The sequence below is a fragment of the Panthera leo genome, chromosome A1 (assembly GCF_018350215.1).
Source record: "Panthera leo isolate Ple1 chromosome A1, P.leo_Ple1_pat1.1, whole genome shotgun sequence".
Taxonomy (NCBI): domain Eukaryota; kingdom Metazoa; phylum Chordata; class Mammalia; order Carnivora; family Felidae; genus Panthera; species Panthera leo.
In genome coordinates this window covers 70498969-70521841 of record NC_056679.1, presented here as the reverse complement: position 1 = coordinate 70521841, position 22873 = coordinate 70498969, and the positions used below count along the sequence as shown (strand labels likewise).

The 22873-nt window shown below is 40.3% G+C and overlaps 2 protein-coding genes across 10 annotated transcripts in view; one reads left to right on the top strand and one right to left on the bottom strand.

Moving 5' to 3' along the window:
* The window catches only part of CLYBL (citramalyl-CoA lyase), a 260370-nt gene that overhangs the window by 143385 nt on the left and 94112 nt on the right, over positions 1-22873 (bottom strand). The window contains exon 1 of one of the 9 annotated variants that reach the window (XM_042929787.1): positions 10052-10394. The exons of the other annotated variants lie outside the window; for them this stretch is intronic. Coding sequence (XP_042785721.1) covers positions 10052-10095 — 44 coding nt within the window. The 5' untranslated portion in view covers positions 10096-10394. Of the gene's footprint in view, positions 1-10051; positions 10395-22873 lie in introns of those variants that run through there. 9 annotated transcript variants of the gene reach the window in all.
* On the top strand, positions 17032-17394 carry LOC122224424 (small nuclear ribonucleoprotein G-like). The gene has a single exon (XM_042946247.1). The coding sequence runs from the start codon at positions 17032-17034 to the stop codon at positions 17392-17394; it is 363 nt and encodes a 120-aa protein (XP_042802181.1).

Genomic DNA, 22873 nt, shown 5'->3' with positions numbered 1-22873 from the left:
ACATTGCCTTCATGCATGTAGGGGTTCCCAGACATAAACACTAGCTATGTGAAACACGAAGCCGGTGTCCTTTTTCCAATCATGTAGTCTGTCACAGACAGGGAGCAAAACAGTGACAACTCAATATATTAAAATTTTCTGAACCAGAAAAGCTCCTCTTTTTGCTCTTTGATAAGGTTTATTTATGCTTTAAAATTATCTTAGAAATACACAGGACTTCAGCTCTTGATTTTGGCTCGGGTCATGAGCTCATGGTTGGTGGGATGGAGCCCTGTGTCGGGCTCTGCATTGACAACATGGGGCCTGCTTGGGATTCTCTCTCTCCCTCTCTCTCTCTCTGCCCCTCCCCCTCTCTCAAAATGAATAATTTTTAAAAATTTTTTTAATGTTTATTTTTGAGAGAAAGAGAGAGAGAGCAGGGGAGGGGCAGAGAGAGAGGGAGACACAGAATCTGAAGTGGGCTCCAGGCTCTGAGCCGTCAGCACAGAGCCTGATGCGGGGCTTGAACCCATAAGCTGTGAGATCACGCATGCATAACTGACTGAGCCACCCAAGCGACCCTTGAATAAATAAATGTTTAAAAAAATCTACAAAAGAAATATATAGGCCTTAAGTAATAATTCTATTTTAAACAAGTATCTGCCACAAAATCATGTTGAAAGAGATTATATTTTGTATTGCCTGAAGCTTAGCAGCAGCATTATTTAGGTACCTACCAGTGTACAGGGGACAGTGTATCTGTACATAGATTCAAAATGTTAAAACACAAAGTATCAGTACTCATTCTAAGGCAAACAAACTTAAGTTCTGAATGGTAGACTCTGTTCTTTTTAACATCTACTGATTCCTTAATTTACATTTGTCACTTAATTCCCTCAACTGTATGAAATATACTATTATTGCCAGTTATTTTATATAAGGAAACACAGATGTATTTTATTCAGTGACTTTACATTTTCAAAGAGGCAGCTGCTGGCAATATTATGCTGCACTTCACAACTGACACCAGTTTTCTCAGGACACTGCACAAGCCAAAGCATAGTAACTCATATCCATATTGATCAGAAAAGCTTCACTATTAAAACAGAAAATCGAAACAAGATTCAAACAAGGAATGATAGCAAGAATGTCTTTTCCCCTCTTCAAAATTGTCTCTATAATGGACAGTCTAAAACAGGGCTCACCAAACGTCTGAAAGGGACAGATAGTAACTATTTCAGATTGTGAGCTGGGAGACAAATGCTGGGATATTATACAGGGACTTATATACATCAAGAGAAAACACAATTTTCCACACCTTTTTTTACTGATGGAATTCAAAATAAAATTGAGTACAACTTTTTGGTAATACAGTTCTAATGGAGAGAAGAATGGCATTCTTTTTTTTTTTTTTTTGGTGCGGGGATTAGCATTTTGCTTAATTGGAGTTAAAGGTAATGTTCCCTATCATCAAATCACACATCTGGAAAAATTATTAGTTCAAAGGCTGTATAAAAATAAGTGGTTAGCAGAATTCAGCCTTTGGACCCTTGGTTTAGAATATTTATTTAAGAGTTTAGCCACAGACAAACTTTGACACCCTGGAGACCCAGAGTCACAGACATAGGACACACCTCACAGAGAAGTGCTGTCATCACAATCATGGCAACAGGGAAAAATGGTTAAGACTCAGGTCCTGAGCTTTAAACTACAGGCCAGTATACCAGCCCTGGTTATTGTTCAGGGACATCAACAAATAGCTTTCCAGGGCTCCCCACTAACCTCCCATGGGACTCTTGTGTTTTTACATTACTTGTTAACTTGGGGGCAGGGCGGCTGAAGTAGCTGCCACACCAACTAGTTTGTGTGACACTAAAGAAAAGTCAATTTAGTGCGAATTACAAAAAAGTAACATTATATTCACTTCTATTCATGGCATTTTAAAAAAATCTCTATTCCTCTCACTTTTTATTCCCCCTATCCTGATGTTAATAAATTGCTTTTTTGGTAAAGTTTTAACAGATCAGTTTCGTGTTCCTAAGTATATCCAGCATTTCATCCTCCTTTTCAATACAAAACCCAGAAACTGAGTCTTTTGTGGACTCTCTGCTCTTTGTGTCATCATAGGGTAGAGGTGGGGGCGGGGGTAGAGGGGAGAGGGGTGAAGAGGGAGGTTATTGGCTCACAAAAGTCCAGACAGAATTTGACTACAAAAATGCAGAGCAGGGGAGCAGGGCGGAAGAAATGAATCAGAAATCCCACAAACAGAGGAGGGTTATTTTTCTTTTAAAAGATTAAGGATTGTAGGTTTTCATGCTTACTCAGATGGAACAAGAAAAGATTTTAACTTCTTTGCTTCATTCAGTTTGGCTCTGAACAAAACAAAAGTTGAGCACATTCAAAACATCCATTATAATTTTCTTCTTCCCTTTAAGATGGTGAGGCAACATCTGGTGAAAGATTTGGGGGTTACATTCCACTCAATAATAATCGCAGGGAAGAAAAGTCGAAAGCTCACCAAAAACGGAAAGGGGGACGGAACTTGTATGGTTTTTCCTCGCCTTTCATGTGTACAGACATTCTAGGTAAAGCTTCCTTGCCATTGTGAATGAAATTCTAGTTCTGGCATCAAAGCAGGACACACTGATTCTAGTTGTTTATAACGAATAAGGAAATGCACACAGCTATTTTATAGAAACGTCCAAAGATGCATGAGCAGTTTCTTTTGAGGGAAGGAACCATATTTTCCAAATGAGTCCGAGTCGTAGTTGAGGGGTTGACACCCACTTATCTACATCTATAACGAACTGGTGCTCCTGATGACTACTAATGCTTTCAGGAAGTAAACACCACTATGTTGTAATACTGGTAATACAGAAGATAAAAAGCAAGGGGAATAGGCAAATGAGGAGTGGGAGGGAGTTAAGGCAGTAATTTGGACAATAAAGTGAAAAGAGTTTCAATCATAACAGGGGTTCAGTTCAGTCTGAGCAGCCCCCCATCCTTACATGGACAACTCTGATGATTTCTCTGGTAGAGTTGGCTCCCCAGTAATTAAAATTTCTTAAAGATTTCTCTTCTCTGAGCATTCCTACTGCGTATTACACATCACTGGGATTACAAAATCTTAACAACTAATCGAAAGCTCTGATCACAATGATAAGGCAGAACAGAAGGTAATATTTGAGTGGGGAAAATAGAGACAAAGAGCTGATTTTAAGAGCCATGATTTTAGGGGGTTGTGATTTTAGGAAGCATTCTTTTTGCTGACCCTGGCACTGTACCCAGCATATAATAGATGCTAATTAAATATATAAATAAGGAAATTAATGCATGCAAAAACCAAGTACCTTAAATTAGCTTTATATAAATGTCCCCTCCTTAATCATGTGATAGTGATAATAATTATCTGTAAATATTTGACAAATTAGAAGAGCAAGTAGAATTACATTATTTACCTACTAACTAATGTGCATATGTTAATCATTCAAATAGAAAACAGTGATATAGAGAGAGAGACAGAGACAGAGAGACAGAGAGTCAGGAAATTTCTTTTTCTTTAAAAATTTCATTTTTATTTTTTTAAGTTTTTTAAAAATATTTATTTATTTCTGAGAGAGTGAGAGACCGAGCACGAGTGGGGTAGGGGCAGAGAGGGGGCGGGGGGAGGGAGGGAGGGAGGGAGGGAGGGAGGGAGGGAGAGAGAGAGAGAGAGAGAGAGAGAGATACAGAATCTGAAGCAGGCTCCAGGCTCCAAGCTGTCAGCACAGAGCTTGATGCGGGGCCCAAACCCACAAACTGTGAGATCATGACCTAAGCTGAAGTCGGATGCCCAACCAACTGAGCCACCCAGGCACCCCAAAGATTTCATTTTTAAGTAATCTCTACACCCAATGCGGGGCTTGAACTGACAACCCCAAGATCAAGAGTGGCATACTCCAATGACTGAGCCAGCCAGGGGCCCCATAGTCAGGAAATTTCTAAGGAAGTCGTTGTATTTTTAAATATCTGTGGGTGAAATATATAGTTGTCCTGTTGATAGGTAGGGTGAAAGTAACGAAAACTTTTTATTATAGCACTATATTTTCATATTTTAACTCTATTTTAAGCTCTCAGGATATTTATAGCAGCTAAAGTTTATGGAGATGTTCCCAGTGATCATGAACCAGCTACAGGTTTTATTTAAAACTCACTTAAAATAGCAAAATGACAAAACAGTGACTCATTATCATAATCCTCCTGTGGATATAGCTTAAGAGACACGGGAACCGATTTCTCTCTGAAAAGAGAAAAAAAGAAGAAAACACCTTTAAAATGCTGCTATATAATGCTGAAATCCTTAAAACAATGTGGTCTGAACGATGCAAGAGTCCTTACATAACATTATTGCATACAGAGAAAAGGAGGGAGGGATGGAGGGAGGACGGAAGGCAGGCAGTAGGAGGGGGAGAGAGAGAGAGATGAAGAAAGAGAGACAGAAAGAAAGAAAACAATGAAATATCCTCAAGAAAAATGAAGCCCCAGCAGAATATACTGCAAAAATCCATAGTCTCTGGTACCATTCATGCAAGTATACCCACAGTTCTTATGTTTAAGAATATATGTCATCCCAATAGCCTCCAATGGAGAAGCAAGTAAGTGACAGTTCGCACTAAAAAACTGAAGTACTGGTTCCTGAAAAGCTAAAGCAATGTGAAACCATGTTGGTGGGGAGTTTGTTATTCAGTTTACTTCTTAGCTAGAAAACAAAGAAGTGAGACATGCCAGCACAGACCTTTTCTGTGTCAGATTTCTAGGCTCCCTTCTCCCTGTGCCCTCTCCATCACCCGGTGCTGTCACGGTCCATTTGCCTCACACTCTACACAAAAAGCATGTGCACTAGCACTCTCCTGCTAGCACTCCCCCAGCCCACAACCTCTGTCTTCTCACACCTCTGAAACCAGTGTATGGCTTCTCCATCACCCATCACAACCTCATCAATAGCAAATGTTCCTGTTCTTCTGGTGGAATCATCAGTAAGTATTATTTCAATGCTTTGAGGTATTCTCTTATTTAAAAACATTTTTTAAGTTTATTTATTTATTTCGAGAGACACAGAGAGTGCAAGCAGGGAGGAGCAGAGGAAGAGGAGTACAGAGGATCCGAAGAAGGCTTTGTGCTGACAGCAGAGAGCCCAAAAAGGGGCCTCAAACTCATGAACCGTGAGATCATGACCTGAGCCGAAGTCAGATGCTCAACCTACTGAGCCACCCAGGCACCCCTCTCCTATTGTTTTTTTAAAGCAAGCTAGACATTTATTCTGCTGCTAGGCTTTTATTTAATTAAAGTCATCCTCAACTTTTAAAGCAGGCTTTGCCAGCCCTATTTTGACTATACTAATCCATACAACTTTTTCATCCGCATTAATTTTTTAATGCAGTGCAACCTGCCAATATCTGGCCTATATTAACAAAGCACAGCACAGCCATGCCCCTCCTCCCTGAACACCTCCCAGAGAAGCTTGCTCTGGGGCTCCTGGGGGCTCACCTCTCAGGCTGGTGCAGTACAGGGAAGGTTGTGGTCTTCCACACGGGGACTGCAGGCTGTGGCTTCTGCACCTTGGCTTCCCTACAGAATCATCTTGGGTTGCTTTGCTGCTCCCTCAGCTCTGAGGCCACGTGTGGCCAGCCCGCCCTGCAAGCCACTGCTCAGAGACTGCCCTGTCCCCAGTGTCACCCTATCTCCAAGTGAGTAGAGAACCACTTGCCTCTCCTCTTGGACCTAACAGCGCTTGTCCCGAGAAAAGACAGAAGGGCAAGAGCTTCAAGTGGCAATCCTCAATCCTCACTGACAAAGAGACCGATGCAGCCAAGTGCTTTCTGCCCAGGCTTTGCTGGCACTGGGGCTGCCCCCATAGGACCCATTTGCTGTGCCTCCTGCCTGCCACCAGGCCTGCCACACTGTCCTTGCACTTGCAGGCCTGGTATGGACCAGTTCTACCACATCTGCTAGTCAAATTTCAACAGATACAGAATGCAATACAATAAAGCAGGAATGTGATACCTTCACTGCCGACTAAGAGGTCAGTGTCCTGAGCACCTCAGTGTAGTGTTATTTGAGGTCCACAGCTATGGTGACAAGCCCCTGGAAAGATGGGGCCCAACAGCACTCCAGCTCCTGCCCACCCTCCAGACAGAGGCTGGTCTTGCAACAACACTAACAATAGTAACAAAGCACTGATTGGGGTGGGAGGTGGGGTGCAGTGGAATTAGGAGTCAGGACAGTCATAAATGCCAGATGCTCCAGTACAAGTGGTTAAGGATGCAGTGCTCCTCTTTCTCCTTTTTCCTAAACTTTATTAACAGAAGAAAATCACACTTTGCTAACTGAGAGAAAGAGAAAGAATCGTCAATGACTCTGGAGTGTCTCACCAGTGGGCCAATGTCCACCTGCCCCTTCTTCGGTTCCCTCTGGAGGGGAGGGGTGGGGTGGTGATGTACTTTCTGATTTCTCTTTTCCATCCTCCCATTTATGTACATTGCCAGAACTCATCAAACTCTGAGGATATTCAGCGCCAAACAGAGCCATGTATCCAAAGCACACATCTCACTGACTTGAAACTGTGCCTCAGAGAAACACAACAATCACCACCAACCACCACTCCCTTAAGTCTTTTCCTTAAGTAGAATTCGTATTCAAGCAGATGGCTGAAAAAGGAGTCCGATCTAAGAGGCCACCTGGCACCTGGGTGGCTCAGTCAGTTAAGCATCCGACTTCGGCTGAGGTCATGATCTTACGGTCTTTGGTCCTTGAGTTTGAGGCCCTCATCAGGCTCTGTGCTGACAGCTCGGGGCCTGGAGCCTGCTTCAGATTCTGTGTCTCCCTCTCTCTCTGCCCTCCCCCACTTGCACTCTGTCTCTCTTGCTCTCAAAAAAAAAAAAATAAACAAAAAAAAAATAATAAAATTTTTTTTTTTTTTAATTTAAAAGGCCATTTAAAGATAGGTTTAGTAACTGACCTATGTGGAGGACCTTGTGGCTAAGGTCACGTAGACATTATCCTCACAGAAATGGCTGAGCGCATTTGCTGGTTGCCCACAATGTGTGCGGCACACAAGACACCTTCTCCCAGCGCAAACCATTATTTCCAGTGCCACTTGTCCTCCAACTTAGTATAAGCAAGAACATTTAATAGAGCCTTTCATCCTGATCTGCAAGAAGACAAGTAAGTGGTCCTTGCCATTACGCTTTTCCCTAGCTCTAATAGCAAGTCCCCACAGAACTCCCAGAACAGAATTATGCAGAAAATTTTCAGCATTCCAAAGCAGGAGCAACACCTGTGTTAGATATCTCAAAAAACCTATTTTTTTAAGTTTGTTTTTTAGAAAGAGAGAGAGCACGAGCACAGGGTAGGGGAAGAGAGAGAAGAAGAGAGAGAGAATCCCAAGCAGGCTCCACACTGTCAGCACGGAACCTGATGCGGGGCTCAAACTCACGAACTGTGAAATCATGACCTCAGCCAAAGTCAGACACTTAACCGACTGAGCCACAGGAGCCCCCCTTTTTTTTTTTTTTTAAGTCTATTTATTTATTTTTGAGACACACAGAGAGAGTACTATGTTTAAGTATTGAGAAGGACCCAATTTATACTGAATGGATTTTGAGGAATTCTCATTATAAAACACATTAAAAGTAGCATAATGGGATCTGTATTACTAATATATCATCTGTAATTAATTAATACTAATATATCCTCTGTAAATAAAGGCAAAGGTGTCATTTCCTATGACATCTATTCTAAGGTAAACAGGACAATTTTCTTCAGCCAGCAATTATTACACATCGGCTATGGGAGAGAGAACTAGGTATATGTTTAAAGCCGGATCTCTTACTTAACCTATGTTTCAAAGGAAATCACTTGTTTGCTTGGTGGCCTACTTTTGTGCCTTACTGGATGCCATATCTGACCATAAGGAGGTTTGGGGAGGCTGAAATGTGCTTATGTTCATTCCTTTTTTCCACTTGGTTTCAGAAGGTGAGGTGTCCAGAGGATCACAGTCCTCCGATTTTATGAGAAGACCTTGTCTGCTCTCTGAGACCTTTATCTGAAAAAAGAACCAGCAACCCTGGATTTTTGTTGAGAAAGGCCATGACCTCTTTCTTCTCAGCAATCATCATGCTGATTTTGTGTAAAAAAAGCAACATTTGGAGTATTTCCACTGTAGGAACTACTAAAAATGTCTGCAATTATGGGGGCGCCTGGGTGACTCAGCTGGTTGAGCGTCCGACTTTGGCTCAGGTCATGATCTCATGGTTCATGGGTTTGAGTCCCATGTCAGGCTCTGTGCTGATAGCTCAGAGCCTGGAGTCTGCTTCAGATCCTGTGTCTCCCTCTCTTTCTACCCCTCCCCTGCTTGTGCTCTCTCTCTCAAAAACAAATAAACATAAAAAAAATTTTTTTTTAAATGTCTGAGATTATGTTTCCTATAAGCAAATGAAGCAGGCAATCCCTGGACCTAAAAAGTCTTCGAGGTATTTTTCACAGTGGTGAGGTTCTGAATACATATCTTCACACCGTTTTTGGTGGCACAGAGAAAGTGTGACCAGGTAACTTCCCTGGCCTTCAGCATGCAGGACGGGAATCAGAATGTAAATACTTGATGCCCTGTAGATACCGATTTCTTAGAACAAGGGAATGGGGGGAGGGTCATTCACGGAGGACTTGCTGTGTTGGCTCCCTTCACCACAATCATAGAACTTGATTCTCATACCAAGCCCTGAGTTGAGGGCTCTTCCCTTTCAGGTGAGGAAAAGTCAGTGAAAGCCTTTATCCTTCTCATGACACTACTCTGCCTCCATAGCTCTCTCCAGTTTCAAATATGAAAAAAAAAAAATAGATCAATCATGCAACTTCAGTTAGCATTCCAAAAACTATGGTCAGGCTCGAGTAATCTATTCACAGACATGCTTCACAGAGAACATGTTCACTCTCACAGTTAAAGCTGATTATCAAAAACTAGCATACTTAGAGGTTTCCCCTATTTATAATAATCATTATAAATACAAGTTAAAAACCAATTACATCGACAATGACAACAATAGTGCTATAATTCTATGAGCCTGGCATAAGGTAGGAATTTAATAAATCATTTGAATGAATGAATTCATCTTTGGGTCTTTAATCTGGAAATACACCAAAACAGAATCTATGAGAAATCTAACATCTTATTCATTTTACACTAATAATTTAAAAAACCCTTACGATTGGCTATTAAATCTTTAACAGGACAGTAATAATTATCATGAGACATACTTTAAAATTCACTCTAAAATCCTGCTTTAACTTGTTGCCTTAACATAAATATATCTGATGTATAAATTCACGAAAACCAACGTAACTACCTCACTTTCAACAGAAAAACAAATGCTTCAACTGTTAAAGAAGGGATTCTATCTATCCATACCTAAAACTATCTTAAGTGAGGAGTATTAACCTGTTGCCTTCATGCGCATGTGCAGTGGCTGAATTAACTGAACAGAAAGGAGCAGCCCGAAGAACTGATTTAGTGCATCCAGTGAGTAAACCGCAAACAGAAAGGGATTTACACACCATCACAATGCCCCCTGGGAGCTGTTCTGGTCCATCAGAACCCAAATCTAACTTTCCAGTGACACCTAAAAGTACAGATACCTAACAGACCTTGCATTGCTGACAAAGTAAACATTATATACTCTTTAAAAAATCAGCTTATAAAATACAACAGGGATGTGATTGAGTTTTTAAAAACTAAGTGCTTGAAATATACCCTAACTTGCTTCTAGGTCTAAACAACCAGAAGACTTGACATTTGACACTAGGTTTCTACAGCATGGTGCTAAAATGACCCTTCATATCTCTGAGGGCCTCTCGACAAACAAAGCTGGTAAATAAAAGAAAACAAATGACAATAGAATCCAATTTCCTACCTGATCCTGACCGTCCGGGGGCCAATCTGCAACTCCCCCGCTGCAGCCTCAGTGAAAGCACACATTACCAGCGCTCACTTGTCCCTTTCTTGCTTTTGTTTCCTTTGAGAGCCATCCCTGAAACTTACCCAAGCTGAGAGGCAGATCCAGTACCTTTAAAAAAGTTAGCCATGATAAATCACCATCTTCCTCACTGCTGAGTCTTTCCTTCTTTCGCACCAAGATTTCTTTCCACTAACCTGAGAGCAGAAACTTCCCTACGCTAAGATCTCAGATAATGGTCATGTTTAAAGACCAGCCCTGCTTGTCAAAGATTAGACAGCTGTCTGTAGCATACACTCCTCTTCACCATCACCAAGTAGGCCCGATAAATGCTAATACTCAGCATGACGCATCCAGAACTTTAAGCTCCAGTGATAGCTAAGCAGAAAGTATCACAAATTTACTGAAATTATCTGTGGCACAAAAGAAAGGAGAAGGAATTAATCAAAGTCTCTCTCTTAATGCAATGCTTGATTGAACTACCCCAATCCCTTTTTAAATAGGATACTGGTGGCAAGTGACCCTGACTGCATGCCCTAGTGAGATACACAAGGAACACTTGTTCCATTTTTTTCTTTTATGACCTCATTAAGGAGGATTTTGAAGATTGTTCCTGAATATGAGAACAAAGTGTCTTAAGACATCTCTGGCTTTTTATGTCTTTAGCCTTTTACTGCTGGGATGGCCTCTGGGTCTGTGTCTATAACTAGGTACACTCATGCTCACACTTACCTCCCCACCCAAAACAACAATCAAGCAAGGTGATCTGGGCGAAAATAGCCAAAGCCACACACCTCTAAATGCAGAGACGTGCTACTTTCTCACACTGGAAAGTTTTGCCAAGACCAAGTTAGGATCCACTCTCTTTTTCCCTCCTCTCTGAGTTGTAGCTGCCATTAATTAGCTCTGGCGGCTGTTTCAAGGCTCTTATCGAGGGAGGGTGCAGACTGCCAAATCTGCTAGTGTGAAAATACTCCACCGCCAGGAACATTTTTCTGTTTGTTGATTCCACGCTTCAATCTAATATGGAAGATTATATTTTACTATCAGAAACAAACAGATTTATAACCGAAGACATTAAAGGCAAACAGGCAAAAAGCAAGCCAAGGACTGAGCCTAAATGTAGTATTTTTATTGACTTCTTAGAAACCAAATAACCTGGCATATTAGTGTGTGCATTCTGCAACAGACATTCAGCCCCATTGTACTACTTAGAAGAGAATAAAAAGAAACCCTACTGTTTGAAACCCAGCGGAACATCCCCACAACAGGGCACAACTGTTCCCTCATGCATGAATGGGAAGGAGATGAAAGAAAAGATGGACTTCTGAGGTACAGCAAAAAACAAAGACAACAAAAGTGCTGATCATGAGGGAATGACACAAGGCATTGCAGCAAAAAGGATGAGAGAAAGGAGCTTAGACAATGGTGAGGACAGCTAAGTGACACGTAGGAGAATTGAAAAATCTACAGAAGTGTCTTTTCTCTCCACCCTTGATGAAAAACAATTAAATGTTGGTACATCTGTCATAAAAAAAAAGATCACTGAAACCTGTTACCATCATTATGTGCGGCAAACTTAACTACCCAAACTGTAACTCTCCAATTAAACATTGCCACCTCTGTCTCTGAAAGGAAAAGTTTTCATTTCTGTGACACTTTATAATATGTGAATACGCTGTAACAAGTTATAAAGCCTGAGGGGTGCTTAAATGCGTGAACACATGTATGGGGACATGGATATGAAGGTTTAAAACACTCTAATGTAAAAGATGGGCTTAAGGAAATGTGTGTATCAACTCAGCTTTTGTTTACAAAATATTTTCCTCTTGACTCACATTATAATTATAGAGATATTTGCTCTAAATTTTGATTGGCTTTCAACTAGTAGCAGCTGGAAACATTGTGCCTTTAAGTTTCTTTGCTCTCAAACCACACTGCCAAGATGATATTGTTTGTAAACACTTAATATGAATGAAGGAAGTTCATGATTTAAGGCTACTCTTAAGCGAATGCAGTCATTTATATGTGATGGGAATAATTACCTTTTGATGTTCCTGTTTTTCTTAAAAAGAGGTACACCTGTCCACACTTCACTAATGTTGAGCCCTGCTAATGAAGTGTTCAGTGAGAAAATCCCATCAACCAAATATATTAAAAAACCATGCAAAATCCCCACTAGATGTTTATTGCTCCGGAAGTCCACTGGCCTGGGAAAGTCACACTGTTTTAAAGTGAGCTCCTGAATGTTATTCCTTGCTTGATAACATGCAGCCCCTGACAAAACCCAAAAAAGCAGTTATTGACTCTGTCAGAATGCCTGATTAATGGATAAACGCTGTAATTGATTAGCAGAGAAGTGTGAATTAAAACAGGGCATGGCATCAATAACCAGCCTCTAACAAAGGTGGCTGACATAAGATGGAAAACAAGACCCCACAGCTATATCTCATCAAAGGCACGCTTTTCTTAAAAACAGTGGAGAGAAGGAGAACTAAACAGGCCCAGTGTCCTGTTCTCTGCAATTCTTCAATCTCTTCTCTTGGTAAGCATGCTGTATGGAGCCATCGGCAAACGGTACCAGCACTCACTCCTCAGTCCGCTTCTGTCCGCCTTTGGATATCAAGTACTGGAAGTCAGTTAAATGTTCCATTATTCCAGGACTACAGTGAAAGCACATAAGAAGTCCTGTTCTCTTTTCATTTTGTTTACTGGGAACTCTCTTTACTTATATCCTCATAGAAAAGCAAATTCTGCTTGTTCCAGTGCCCCTGGAGAGACAGGAGGTGTTATTCACTGGCACATTGCTTCCACCTGCTTCTGGAGGTGAAAAATTCATTCATTCATTCACTGAGTCATTTGTTCAGTCAGTCAGTCAGTCAGTCAGTCATCCAGCATCTGGTATGGACTAGTTACTCTTCTGGGCTGAGGAGGACAAAGATGAATAGGTTTATGGCAGCCTAAGTTGATGCAGACCCCACTCCTTAAAATACACAGAAGCACTGGATAATATAAAGCAAAAAAAAAAAAAAAAAAAAAAAAAAAAAAGTTTTTGAAAGTTAAGTGAGATTGAAAGAAAAAGGAAAGGGAAATCTCTAAGCGCTAAAACAGCAGGAATTCCAGAGTTGGACCTCCTCGAGCTGATGCTGAATCCACAGAGGGATAGGGTCCTGGAACAAGGGCTAGGGGCTGGAGTATCAACACCCAGCTGGGACAGAAGACACCAATTTGGGCTTGTGCAAGGTGAGGGACCCCTTAAACAGCTATCTAATCCGTGAACAAGGAACTAGAAGAACTCTGCCCACCAAAGAAATGGCAAAGTAGCCCGTGTGGGCACTGTGAAAATAAACAAAGCTTTTTGTAGGAGTCCTCTAAACCGTGAACCTAGGCTAAGAGCAAGTGCAAGCATTAAGTTAATACCACCTGGATGGGTTGGAAGTTACAAACAGAGAAATTACAATTAACTTCAGTTCAAGACCCTGAAACAACTGAGTCTTGGTTTGTAGAAGAAAAATGCAAAGTAGTGCTGCAAAAATGTATCCACAATTCAGGGCACTTGGACTCCCAAAGTCAAAAATAATCCTTGCTGAAGAGGAGCTTACAATAAAGAGTCCCAATCATGTGAAGAAATAAACCAGCAGGTGGGACAGTGAGCAAGTACAATGTAAGGGTGAACAGTTACCTGGGAACTAGAAATAAATGAAAACCTAAGAAGGAGTCTGAAGTATACATTTGAAGTTATTAACATGACCCAAAAAGGAATAGTAAGCATTAAAAAAAAGGACAGTATTAAAAATTAAAATTAATTTGAAAGAGAATCAAATAGCATTTTAAAAAATGTTTATTTATTGAGAGAGAACAAGAGAGAAAGTGCAAGCGCGGGAGGGACAGAGAGAGGGGGGGAGAGAAAATCCCAAGCAGGCTCTGTGTTGTCAGTGCAAGGCCCAAAATGGGGCTTAATCTCACAAACAGTAAGATCATGCATGACCTGAGCTGAAATCAAGAGTTGGACGCTTAACTGAGCCACCCAGGCACCCCCAAATAGCATTTTTAAAAAGAAAAAAATATAATTATGGAACTAAGTAAAACAGTAGATTAGCTGACAAAAGAATTACTAAACTATAGGATGGACGAAAGGAAACCATACAGACCATGGCACAGACAGTAGGTGACAGAAGTCATGAAGATAGGAAACAAAAAGGGCAAAATGAGATATTACAATAAATGTCTAAGAACAGAAAGAATGAGGATTCATGACTATACATTTTCAGAAGTGAAAGCAATATTTAAGTTCTCAGATTGAAGAAGCACAGTCATGAGCTGGATAAATAAACACAGATCAACACCTACACATATGGCAGTGAGCCTACAGAACACCTCATTAAGAAACACAACAACAACAACAAACCAAAAACAAAAACCCAGAAAAAATAATTACTCATGAAGAAAGAAAAATTTTGCTGTTCCCCAGTAGCAAAATAAACCCCCAAATAATGGAACAATGTTTTCCAAGTATTGAAGGAAATAACATTTAGTGTTGAATTTATTAAGTTATCATTCAAAATTGGGGCAAAATAAATACATTTTCCAGACAAAGGCTGAAAGAAGTTACTACTCTCGTACTTTTACTGAAGTGACCAAAGGTATATTTCATAATACAAGAGACTGAATCCTGAAGAAGGTAGTGGGATCCAAGAAACAACGATGAGCTGAGAGGTTGCAAACAGGTAACTATATCTAAAAGAGCCTTCACTATAGGGGCACCTGGGTGGCTCAATCAGTTAAGCATCTGACCTTGGCTCAGGTCATGATCTCACTGTTCGTGAGTTCAAGCCCTATGTTGGGCTCTGTGCTGACACCTTGGAGCCTTCTTCAGATTCTGTGTCTCCCCGCTCCCTGCTTATGCTTGTGCTCACTTGTGCTTTGTCTCTCTCAAAAATAAAAACCATTAAAAAAAATTTTTTTAAAGGGCCTTTACTATAAAAAGAACAGCAGCAGCAATAATAATGTCCTCTCATTTTAAACAAAGGACTTAAAAAACAAGACAATTAGCAGGCTCTGACTAGACAGAGGACATGAAAGACTAGGAGACTATATCAGGGCTAAAATACATTAGAGCACTTTGTTCAGAAGGATATTAGAGATTTATCAGTTAACTTTAGATTTTGTTAAATCAAATATACACATTAGGGGTGCCTGAGTGGCTCGGTCGGTTAAACGTCCGACTTTGGCTGGGGTCATGATCTCGTAGTTTGTGGGTTCGAGCCCTGCATCCGGCTCTGTGTTGACAGCTGGGAGCCTGGAGCCTGCTTCGGATTCTGTGTGTGTGTATGTGTGTGTCTCTCTCTCTGTCCCTCCCCTGCTCATGCTGTCTCTCTCTCTCTCTCAGGTGAATAAATGTAAAAAAAAAAAAAAGAAAAAAAAAGTATATACATACATATATATTTTTTGCATAAAAAAAAATTTTTTTTAATGTTTATTCACTATTGAGAGACAGAGAGAGACAGAGCGTGAGCAGGGGAGGGGCAGAGAGAGACGGAGACACAGAATCCGAAGAAGGCTCCAGGCTCCGAGCTGTCAGCACAGAGCCCAATGTGGGGCTGAACTCACAAACCATGAGATTATGACCCGAGCCTAAGTGAGATGCTTAACCAACTGAGCCACCCAGGCACCCCCCAAAAAATATATATATATATTTTAAAATATATACATACACATTAAAATTATAAAAGTAATCACCAAAAGAAAAAACTAGAATATACAACTTGAAAATCAATATAAAGAAACAAAAAAACAAAAATTGAAGGAATAAAGCTTAGTAAATCCAATTAAAAGCAGGAAATGAAGGAAAAAAGACCCAACAGAATGGTACATAAAAATAGTAAAAGAGGGCCCCTGGCGGGATCAGTCAGTGGAGCATGCAACTCTTGATTTCAGGGTCATGAGTTCAAAGTCCCATGGTGGGTTTGGAGCCTACTTCTAATAAAAATAAATAAATAAATAAAATATTTGAAAAAAATAAAAGACAAAAATTTAGTAAGAATGGAGTGTTTGAAGAGGAAATTAATAAGCACTAATGAATATACAAATATTTCTTCACTCAATAATTAGAGAATACACATTCTTTTAAAGTACACATGGAACATTTACAAAATGTGATGACTTACAAGGCCAGAAAAGAAGTATCAGGAAATACTAGCCAATCTTGTACAAACTGAATTCTCTCACCACAGTACAACGAAGTCTGAAGTCAGTAATTCTGAAAACTCAAACACATACTTTTAAATAATCCATGAATCAGAAAAATTGTAATTAAAGGGAAATATTTAAAATATAGTAAAAATGAAACATTACATACCTAAGCCTGTAAAACACACCTAAGGTAGTTCTTAGGGGGAAATTTACAAGCTTAAATGAATGTATTAAAAAAGAAAGAGTAGGGGCGCCTGGGTGGCTCAGTCGGTTAAGCGTCCACTTCAGCTCAGGTCATGATCTCACAGTTCGTGGGTTCGAGCCCCACGTCGGGCTCTTTGCTGACCACTCAGAGCCTGGAGCCTGTTTCAGATGCTGTATCTCCCTCTCTCTCTGCCCCTCCCCTGTTCATGCTCTGTCTCTGTCTCAAGAATAAATAAACATTAAGAAAGAAAGAAAGAAAGAAAGAAAGAAAGAGAGAGAGAGAGAGAGAGAGAGAGAGAAAGAAAGAAAGAAAGAAAGAAAGAAAGAAAGAAAGAAAGAAAGAAAGAAAGAAAGTAAAAAAGGGGATGCCTGGGTGGCTCAGCCACTTAAGCATCCAACTCTTGATCTCAGCTCAGGTCATGATCTCACAGTTTGTGAGATCGAGCCTCACAGAGGGTTCTGCGCTGACAGCACAGAGCCTGCTTGGGATTTTTGTCTTTCTCTCTCTCTGCCCCTCCACCAATCGTGTGTGTGCGCTCATGCTCTCTCTCCTTCTCTCAGAATAAATAAACTTAAAAAAAAAAGAGAGAGAATAGAGGCCCACTGTAGCAGTGTGAAGGATGCCACAAATTCCATTTGGAGGTGCCTCTGAGTTTGTGGAGTAGACACCATGAGAAAAAGTCACCTGCCCAAGTTGAAAAAATTTATAGACAATAAATTATCGTTGAAATTAAATGGCGGCAAACATGTCCAGGAAATACTGTGGGAGTTCAATCCCTTTATAAATCTTGTGATAGATGAATGTGTGGAGATGGCAACTAGTGGGCAACAGAACAATACCAGAATGGTGATAATTCGAAGAAATACTATCATCATGTTAGAAACCTTGGCCTTGGAATGGAGTATAAACAATAGCTGTGTTCACCAGAAGAAATCAACTGTTTCCACGTGTCCCCTCTGCATAGCACCTGTTTTACTACAATATAAAAATCAGATCATGTGCATTTTCATACTGAACTTCTTTGTTAAATAAACTTTTGTAAATAGTCAAAATAAATAAAAAAAGAAAGAGTAAAATATTAATGAGTTAGCTTTTCTACTCAGGAATTATTTTTTTTTAAAGAGCAAAAGACTTAATTCAAAGAAAGTAGACAGGATAATAAAAATAAGAGTGAAAATTAATCATAGATCACCAAAATAAAATACTGATACTTTGAAAAGATAAAATAAACAAACCTCTGTCAAGATCAAAATAAAGACGGCACAAGGGTGCCTAGGGGAGCTCAGTTGGTTAAGCATCTGACTCTTGGTTTTGCCTCAGGTCCTGATCTCAACGGTTTGTAGGATCGAGCCCCGCATCGGATTCCGCACTAACAGTGTGGAGCCTGCTTGGAATTCTCTGTCTTCCTCTCTCTGTCCCTCCCCTACTCATGCTCACTCTCTTTCTCAAAATAAATAAACGTTAAAAAAAAGAAAAAAATTTCTTTAAAAGATGGCATAAATAATATTAGAAATAAAAAAAACCAAAACCTAAACCTACAGGTGCAGAAGAGAATAAGAGAATGCTAGAAACAACTCTGTGGCAGTAAATTCGAAAACAGACAATATGAGTAATTTCCTAGATAAATATAAGCACCAAAAGGGACTCAATAAGAACTAGGAAAACCTGAAAAAATCATATTAAATAAAATTAAATAAATTAAATAAAATTAATAATAAATAAAAATAAATAAATAAAATTAAATAAAAATTCATATTAAACATATTGAATTAATAGTCAAGATACATATAAAAGTTGTACAGATAACTTCTAGCAAGTTTTAAGAAGCCTTTAAGAAACAGAAAATTCATATCGTATTTTTAAGGTTTTAAGTTATTTATTTTTAGAGAGAGAGAGAGAGCAAGCAGGGGAGGGACAAGCAGGCTCTGCACTGTCAGCACAGAGACTGACATAAGGCTTGAACTCACAAACTGTGAGATCATGACCTGAGCTAAAGCTAAGAGTTGGGTGCTCAACCGACTAAGCCACCCAGGTATCCCCAGAAAACTCTTATCTTATACAAACTATTTCACAGAATAGAATAAGGGAAAGTTCATCGATAATTCCTCCCAACATATTTGAAGAGAGTATAAAAACCAAAGAAGGTGAATACAAGAAAATTACAGACCAGTCTCAAAGCATAAATGCAAAATTCCTGAATTTTAGCAAACCAAATCAAGAAAATTAAAAAAAAAAAAATTGTTTCATACCAGTAATGCAACAATGACTTAACATTAACAAGTATATTAGTATAGCTCACTTCATTTAGAAAAGAAAAATATTTTGAACATCTCAAAAGATGTAGGAAAATCATTTATCAAATTCAATAATGTAAAGAGTTTTGTGCATGAAAAGATACTATAAACAGTTAAAAGGCAACCCACAGAATGGGAGAAAATATTTGCAAATCATATATCTAATAAGGGATTAATATCCAAAATATATATAGAACTCCTAAAATCCAACAATAAAAAACAACATAATTTTTTGAAAACTAATAAATGTTCATAAAGTTCGCTGGTTACTAAATCAAAATACTAAAATCAAAAGCAGAAACATGCCAGATCTCTACTTCCTTTCAAGAACCCACACTGAAGGGGAGGAGTATGAATCCACAGGACCAGATGTAATGGAAGAAACCACTTTTAAAAGATGTCAACAAGGGGCACGTGGGTAGCTCAGTTGGTTAAGCGTCCAACTTCAGGTCAGGTCATGATCTCACGGTTCATGGGTTCGAGCCCCATGTCGGGCTCAATGCTGACAGCTCAGAGCCTGGAGCCTGCTTCGGATTCTGTGTCTCCCTCTCTCTGCTCCTCCCCGGCTCGCACTCTGTCTCTATCTCTCAACAATAAATAAATGTTAAAAAAAATAATAATAATAATAAGATGTCAACAAATGTGGAAAATGGAAAGTGAGTCAGCAGATGAAAAGCTAACTACCAACTGCCCCAAGTACTGGGGCCAAAGAGGGGTGGGTGGCAGGCCAAAAAAATCAAGTGTCTTTCTATAACAGCCCTGGAAATGCTTAGGAACTGAGGTTTCTGGAACCTCTGGAGGCAGGGTTGTGAGCCTGAACAGATTGTAAATCTGTATAAGAGCACTAAGACCCTGCCCCTACTAACTTTCTCATCCTAATAAAGGAGAGGAAGGAACTCTCTCTGGAGAAACTGAACCAAAACAGCTTCCAACTTGTGGCTGTAAAACCCAGCAATGAGGAGTTAGTCAGTCATGGAGGTAAAAACTGGGACCAAGTGCAAGTCAGCATATGGAATGGTGAGGATTCCTCAGGGCCCTTCCTCCTTGGCTCCCACAATGCTGGCAGCCAGGTTACTCCTGTAAGTCAGAGGTTGGAAGATTCCTCCTGTGAGAAACAGAGGCCTCACAGATACTGATGACAGGCAATCCCCTGGTGAAGGTGGCAGGTCCCTATCTGATAACTCTACATGAAGTCCATCCGTTAGCACCCACAAAGAACTCCCCATAAAATTTTAAGTTCCTCATTCTTAAATATGGACTAATACCCACAGATCAGTAGACATTTGATGAGAAGTCACTAACATGAAAGATAAGGACCAAAAACAAGCCGGCAGAGCACTCAATAGAGAAACTCTGAGTGTTGTATTACTTCATGAAAATGCAAATTTACATTTAAAAAAATCAAGCAGCATTCCCATACACTAGCAACAATCAAGCACAGATTTTGTAAAAAAGACGTAAGTCTCGCCTTTGTGGCATTCAGATTTTAGTTGGATTGACAGACATGCAAAGAGATAAATCACAACACAACATGGTAAGCACTAAAACTGCACCATTTTATAGACCCAAATTTAGGAAGAGATTTTTTGAGAAACATACTGAAATCAGATTGGTATATACAAAATCTGAAGAGCTGTACAAACATCCAGGTTGAAAGAAGATTCTGAGACCATCATAAAGGAAGAGAATGTCATCATCAAGGGCAGTATCAGGATTTTAGGGTCCAATGAAGAACAACAAATCCTTTTAGAAAACCAGGAAGGAATGTTGGAAAACAAAAAAACCTACAGAGATTAGCATCCTCAATATGGGGGAGAGGGTGGAGAGAGTTTAGAGAAGTGGGCACGATCTACAACACCAAGAATCCAAGTCAACTGAGGATTGGGGTGCCTGGGTGGCTCAGTCAATTAAGCATCTGGCTCTTGACTTTGGTTCAGGTTATGATCTTAGTTTGCTGATAGCACAGAGCCTGCTTGGGATCCTCTCTTTCTCCCTCTCTCTCTCTGCCCCTCCCCAGCTTATGGACTCTGTTTCTCTCTCAAAATAAATAAACTTAAATTTAAAAAAAATGAGTATTAGGATTAAAAATGGGGTCTTGGTTGGGGCGCCTGGGTGGCTCAGTCAGTTGAGCATCCAACTTCAGCTCAGGTCATAATCTCATGGTTCTTGAGTTCAAGCCCCACATTGGTCTCTCTGCTATCAGCCTGGAGCTCACCTGGATCCTCTGTCCCTCTCTCTCTCTCTCTCCTCCCTTCCCCTGCTCATGCTCTCTCTCTCAAAAATAAATATTTTTTTAAATTATAAAAATAAAAAAAAAATTTAAGAAAAATGGGGCCTTGGATTTGGCAATTCTGAAAGCATTTAAAACCCCAGGGGACAGGTGCAGCGTTAGATGAGATACAGATGTTCTAATGGACTGAGAATTCAATGCCACTTAGTGGGGATATAGAGAAGGTGAGTACAGACAACTCCTCAGAGACATTAGGAATGAAGAGAAATTGAGAGACATGCCAATGGCTTAAAGAAGTGGACATGAAGCAAAGTCCATGTTTCACTTCATTTTTGACAGAAATGTGTATAGAATCTCTTCGTAGGCATTGGGGCAGGAAGTAAAAAAAAACCAGGAGAGAGAAGGGCTAAACTGGTGTCCTAAGAGTCCCCAAGGAGAAGGAAGGAAGGAGGAGGCAGCGACACTGGAGAGGAAGAACAACTCCTCATTTGAGGAAGTTAGGGAGGCAGGAAGAAGGTTCCTTTCCAAGTGCAGCAGTCGGAGATGGAGCCAGGTGTGATATCTGAGTCAAGGCCTGTACTTCTGGAGACCAACAATTACTCTTTTTTCCTCAAACAACAGGATGTTTAAGTCAGAGGGATATTAGAGACTAACCATAGAGAAAGTAAATAGGAGGATTTCATATATTCCCCGGTGGCAGGGACACTGGTTGGGAGCCACGGTGACAGCACTGACAAGAAAAGGCAGATCAAAAGGGTGGCAGCAGTGGCCAGGAGACACGGGCTGGAGGCAGGGAGTTCAGAGGTCACTAAAATGCATGTGAAAGGACACAGTTCAGGAAGGGGCCGAGAGAAGGGGTGGGAAAAACTGCAAGTGTTTGGAAAAGCAACATCCTGGAAAATAAGCCCCTTTTACCTCTCTTCTACCCAGATTAAAAACTCACAAACTCCCTCATGTCCTACGCCAACTTCACAACTCTCAATGACAAAGACCGCTGACAAAAATGCTGTGCAGTATAAATAATAACAGCTTTATTATTCCCCCAGCTCCACTGGGGCAGAGAAAAGTAGCAGACGGTCCCTAGGAAGAACAAATGTTAGTGCTGCCCAGTCCAGAATGCACCCGGCCACATTGCTCTGGGCCTCTGGAGGGGAAGGAGAAACACTGTCCAATCTCCAGATTCTTTAAAAAACAAACAAAGAAAAACCCAAGCTCCCAATTTAAAGGTAGATCAGAGTGAAGTCAGCTACTGCAGTGCAGTAAGGGGACTCTCTCCCAGATCTTTCACATCACTTCCTTAGGAACAGCTGCCAATCTACACTTCCCCCCCCTGCCCTTTTTTGAAGGTATTTTTATTTACTTATTTAGATTTTTTTGAGGTAAAACATCCATAGGGTAACACAAATCTTAACCATACACTTGATGTACACATTATACATGTATACTCTCAAGATCAAGATACAAAACATTTGGGGCACCTGGGTGGTGCAGTTGGTTGAGCATCTGACTCCTGATTTCAGCTCAGGTCATGATCTCACAGTTTGTGAGTTTGAGCCCCATGCTGGACTCTATGCTGACAGTGCAGAGTCTGCTTGGGATTCTCTCTCTCCCTCCCTCTCTGCCCCTCCCCTGCTTGCTCTCACGCTCTCTCTCTCTCTCTCTCTAACTAAATAAACTTTAAAAAAAGATACAGGACATTTCCAGCACCCAGAAGACACCCTCAAGTACTCCCCAAAGCACCCTAACAGGAACAGCCACTAGCTTGACTCATGCCATCACAGATTATCTGATAAAGTGTGATTTTTATTTCAAATAAACAGAATTACATAGTATGTATTCTTCTGTGTCTGACTTCCTTTACTCAGTATTATTGAATTATGAACTTTTTTTTTAAGGTTTACTTATTTTTGAGAGAGAGAGAGAAAGAGAGAATGAGCAGGGGAGGGGCAGAAAGAAAGGGAGACACAGAATCTGAAGCAGGCTCCAG

What these genes read in the sequence shown, in the direction of transcription:
- LOC122224424 (XM_042946247.1), top strand. Translation starts at nt 17,032, where the DNA reads ATGAGAAAAAGTCACCTGCCCAAGTTGAAAAAATTTATAGACAATAAA.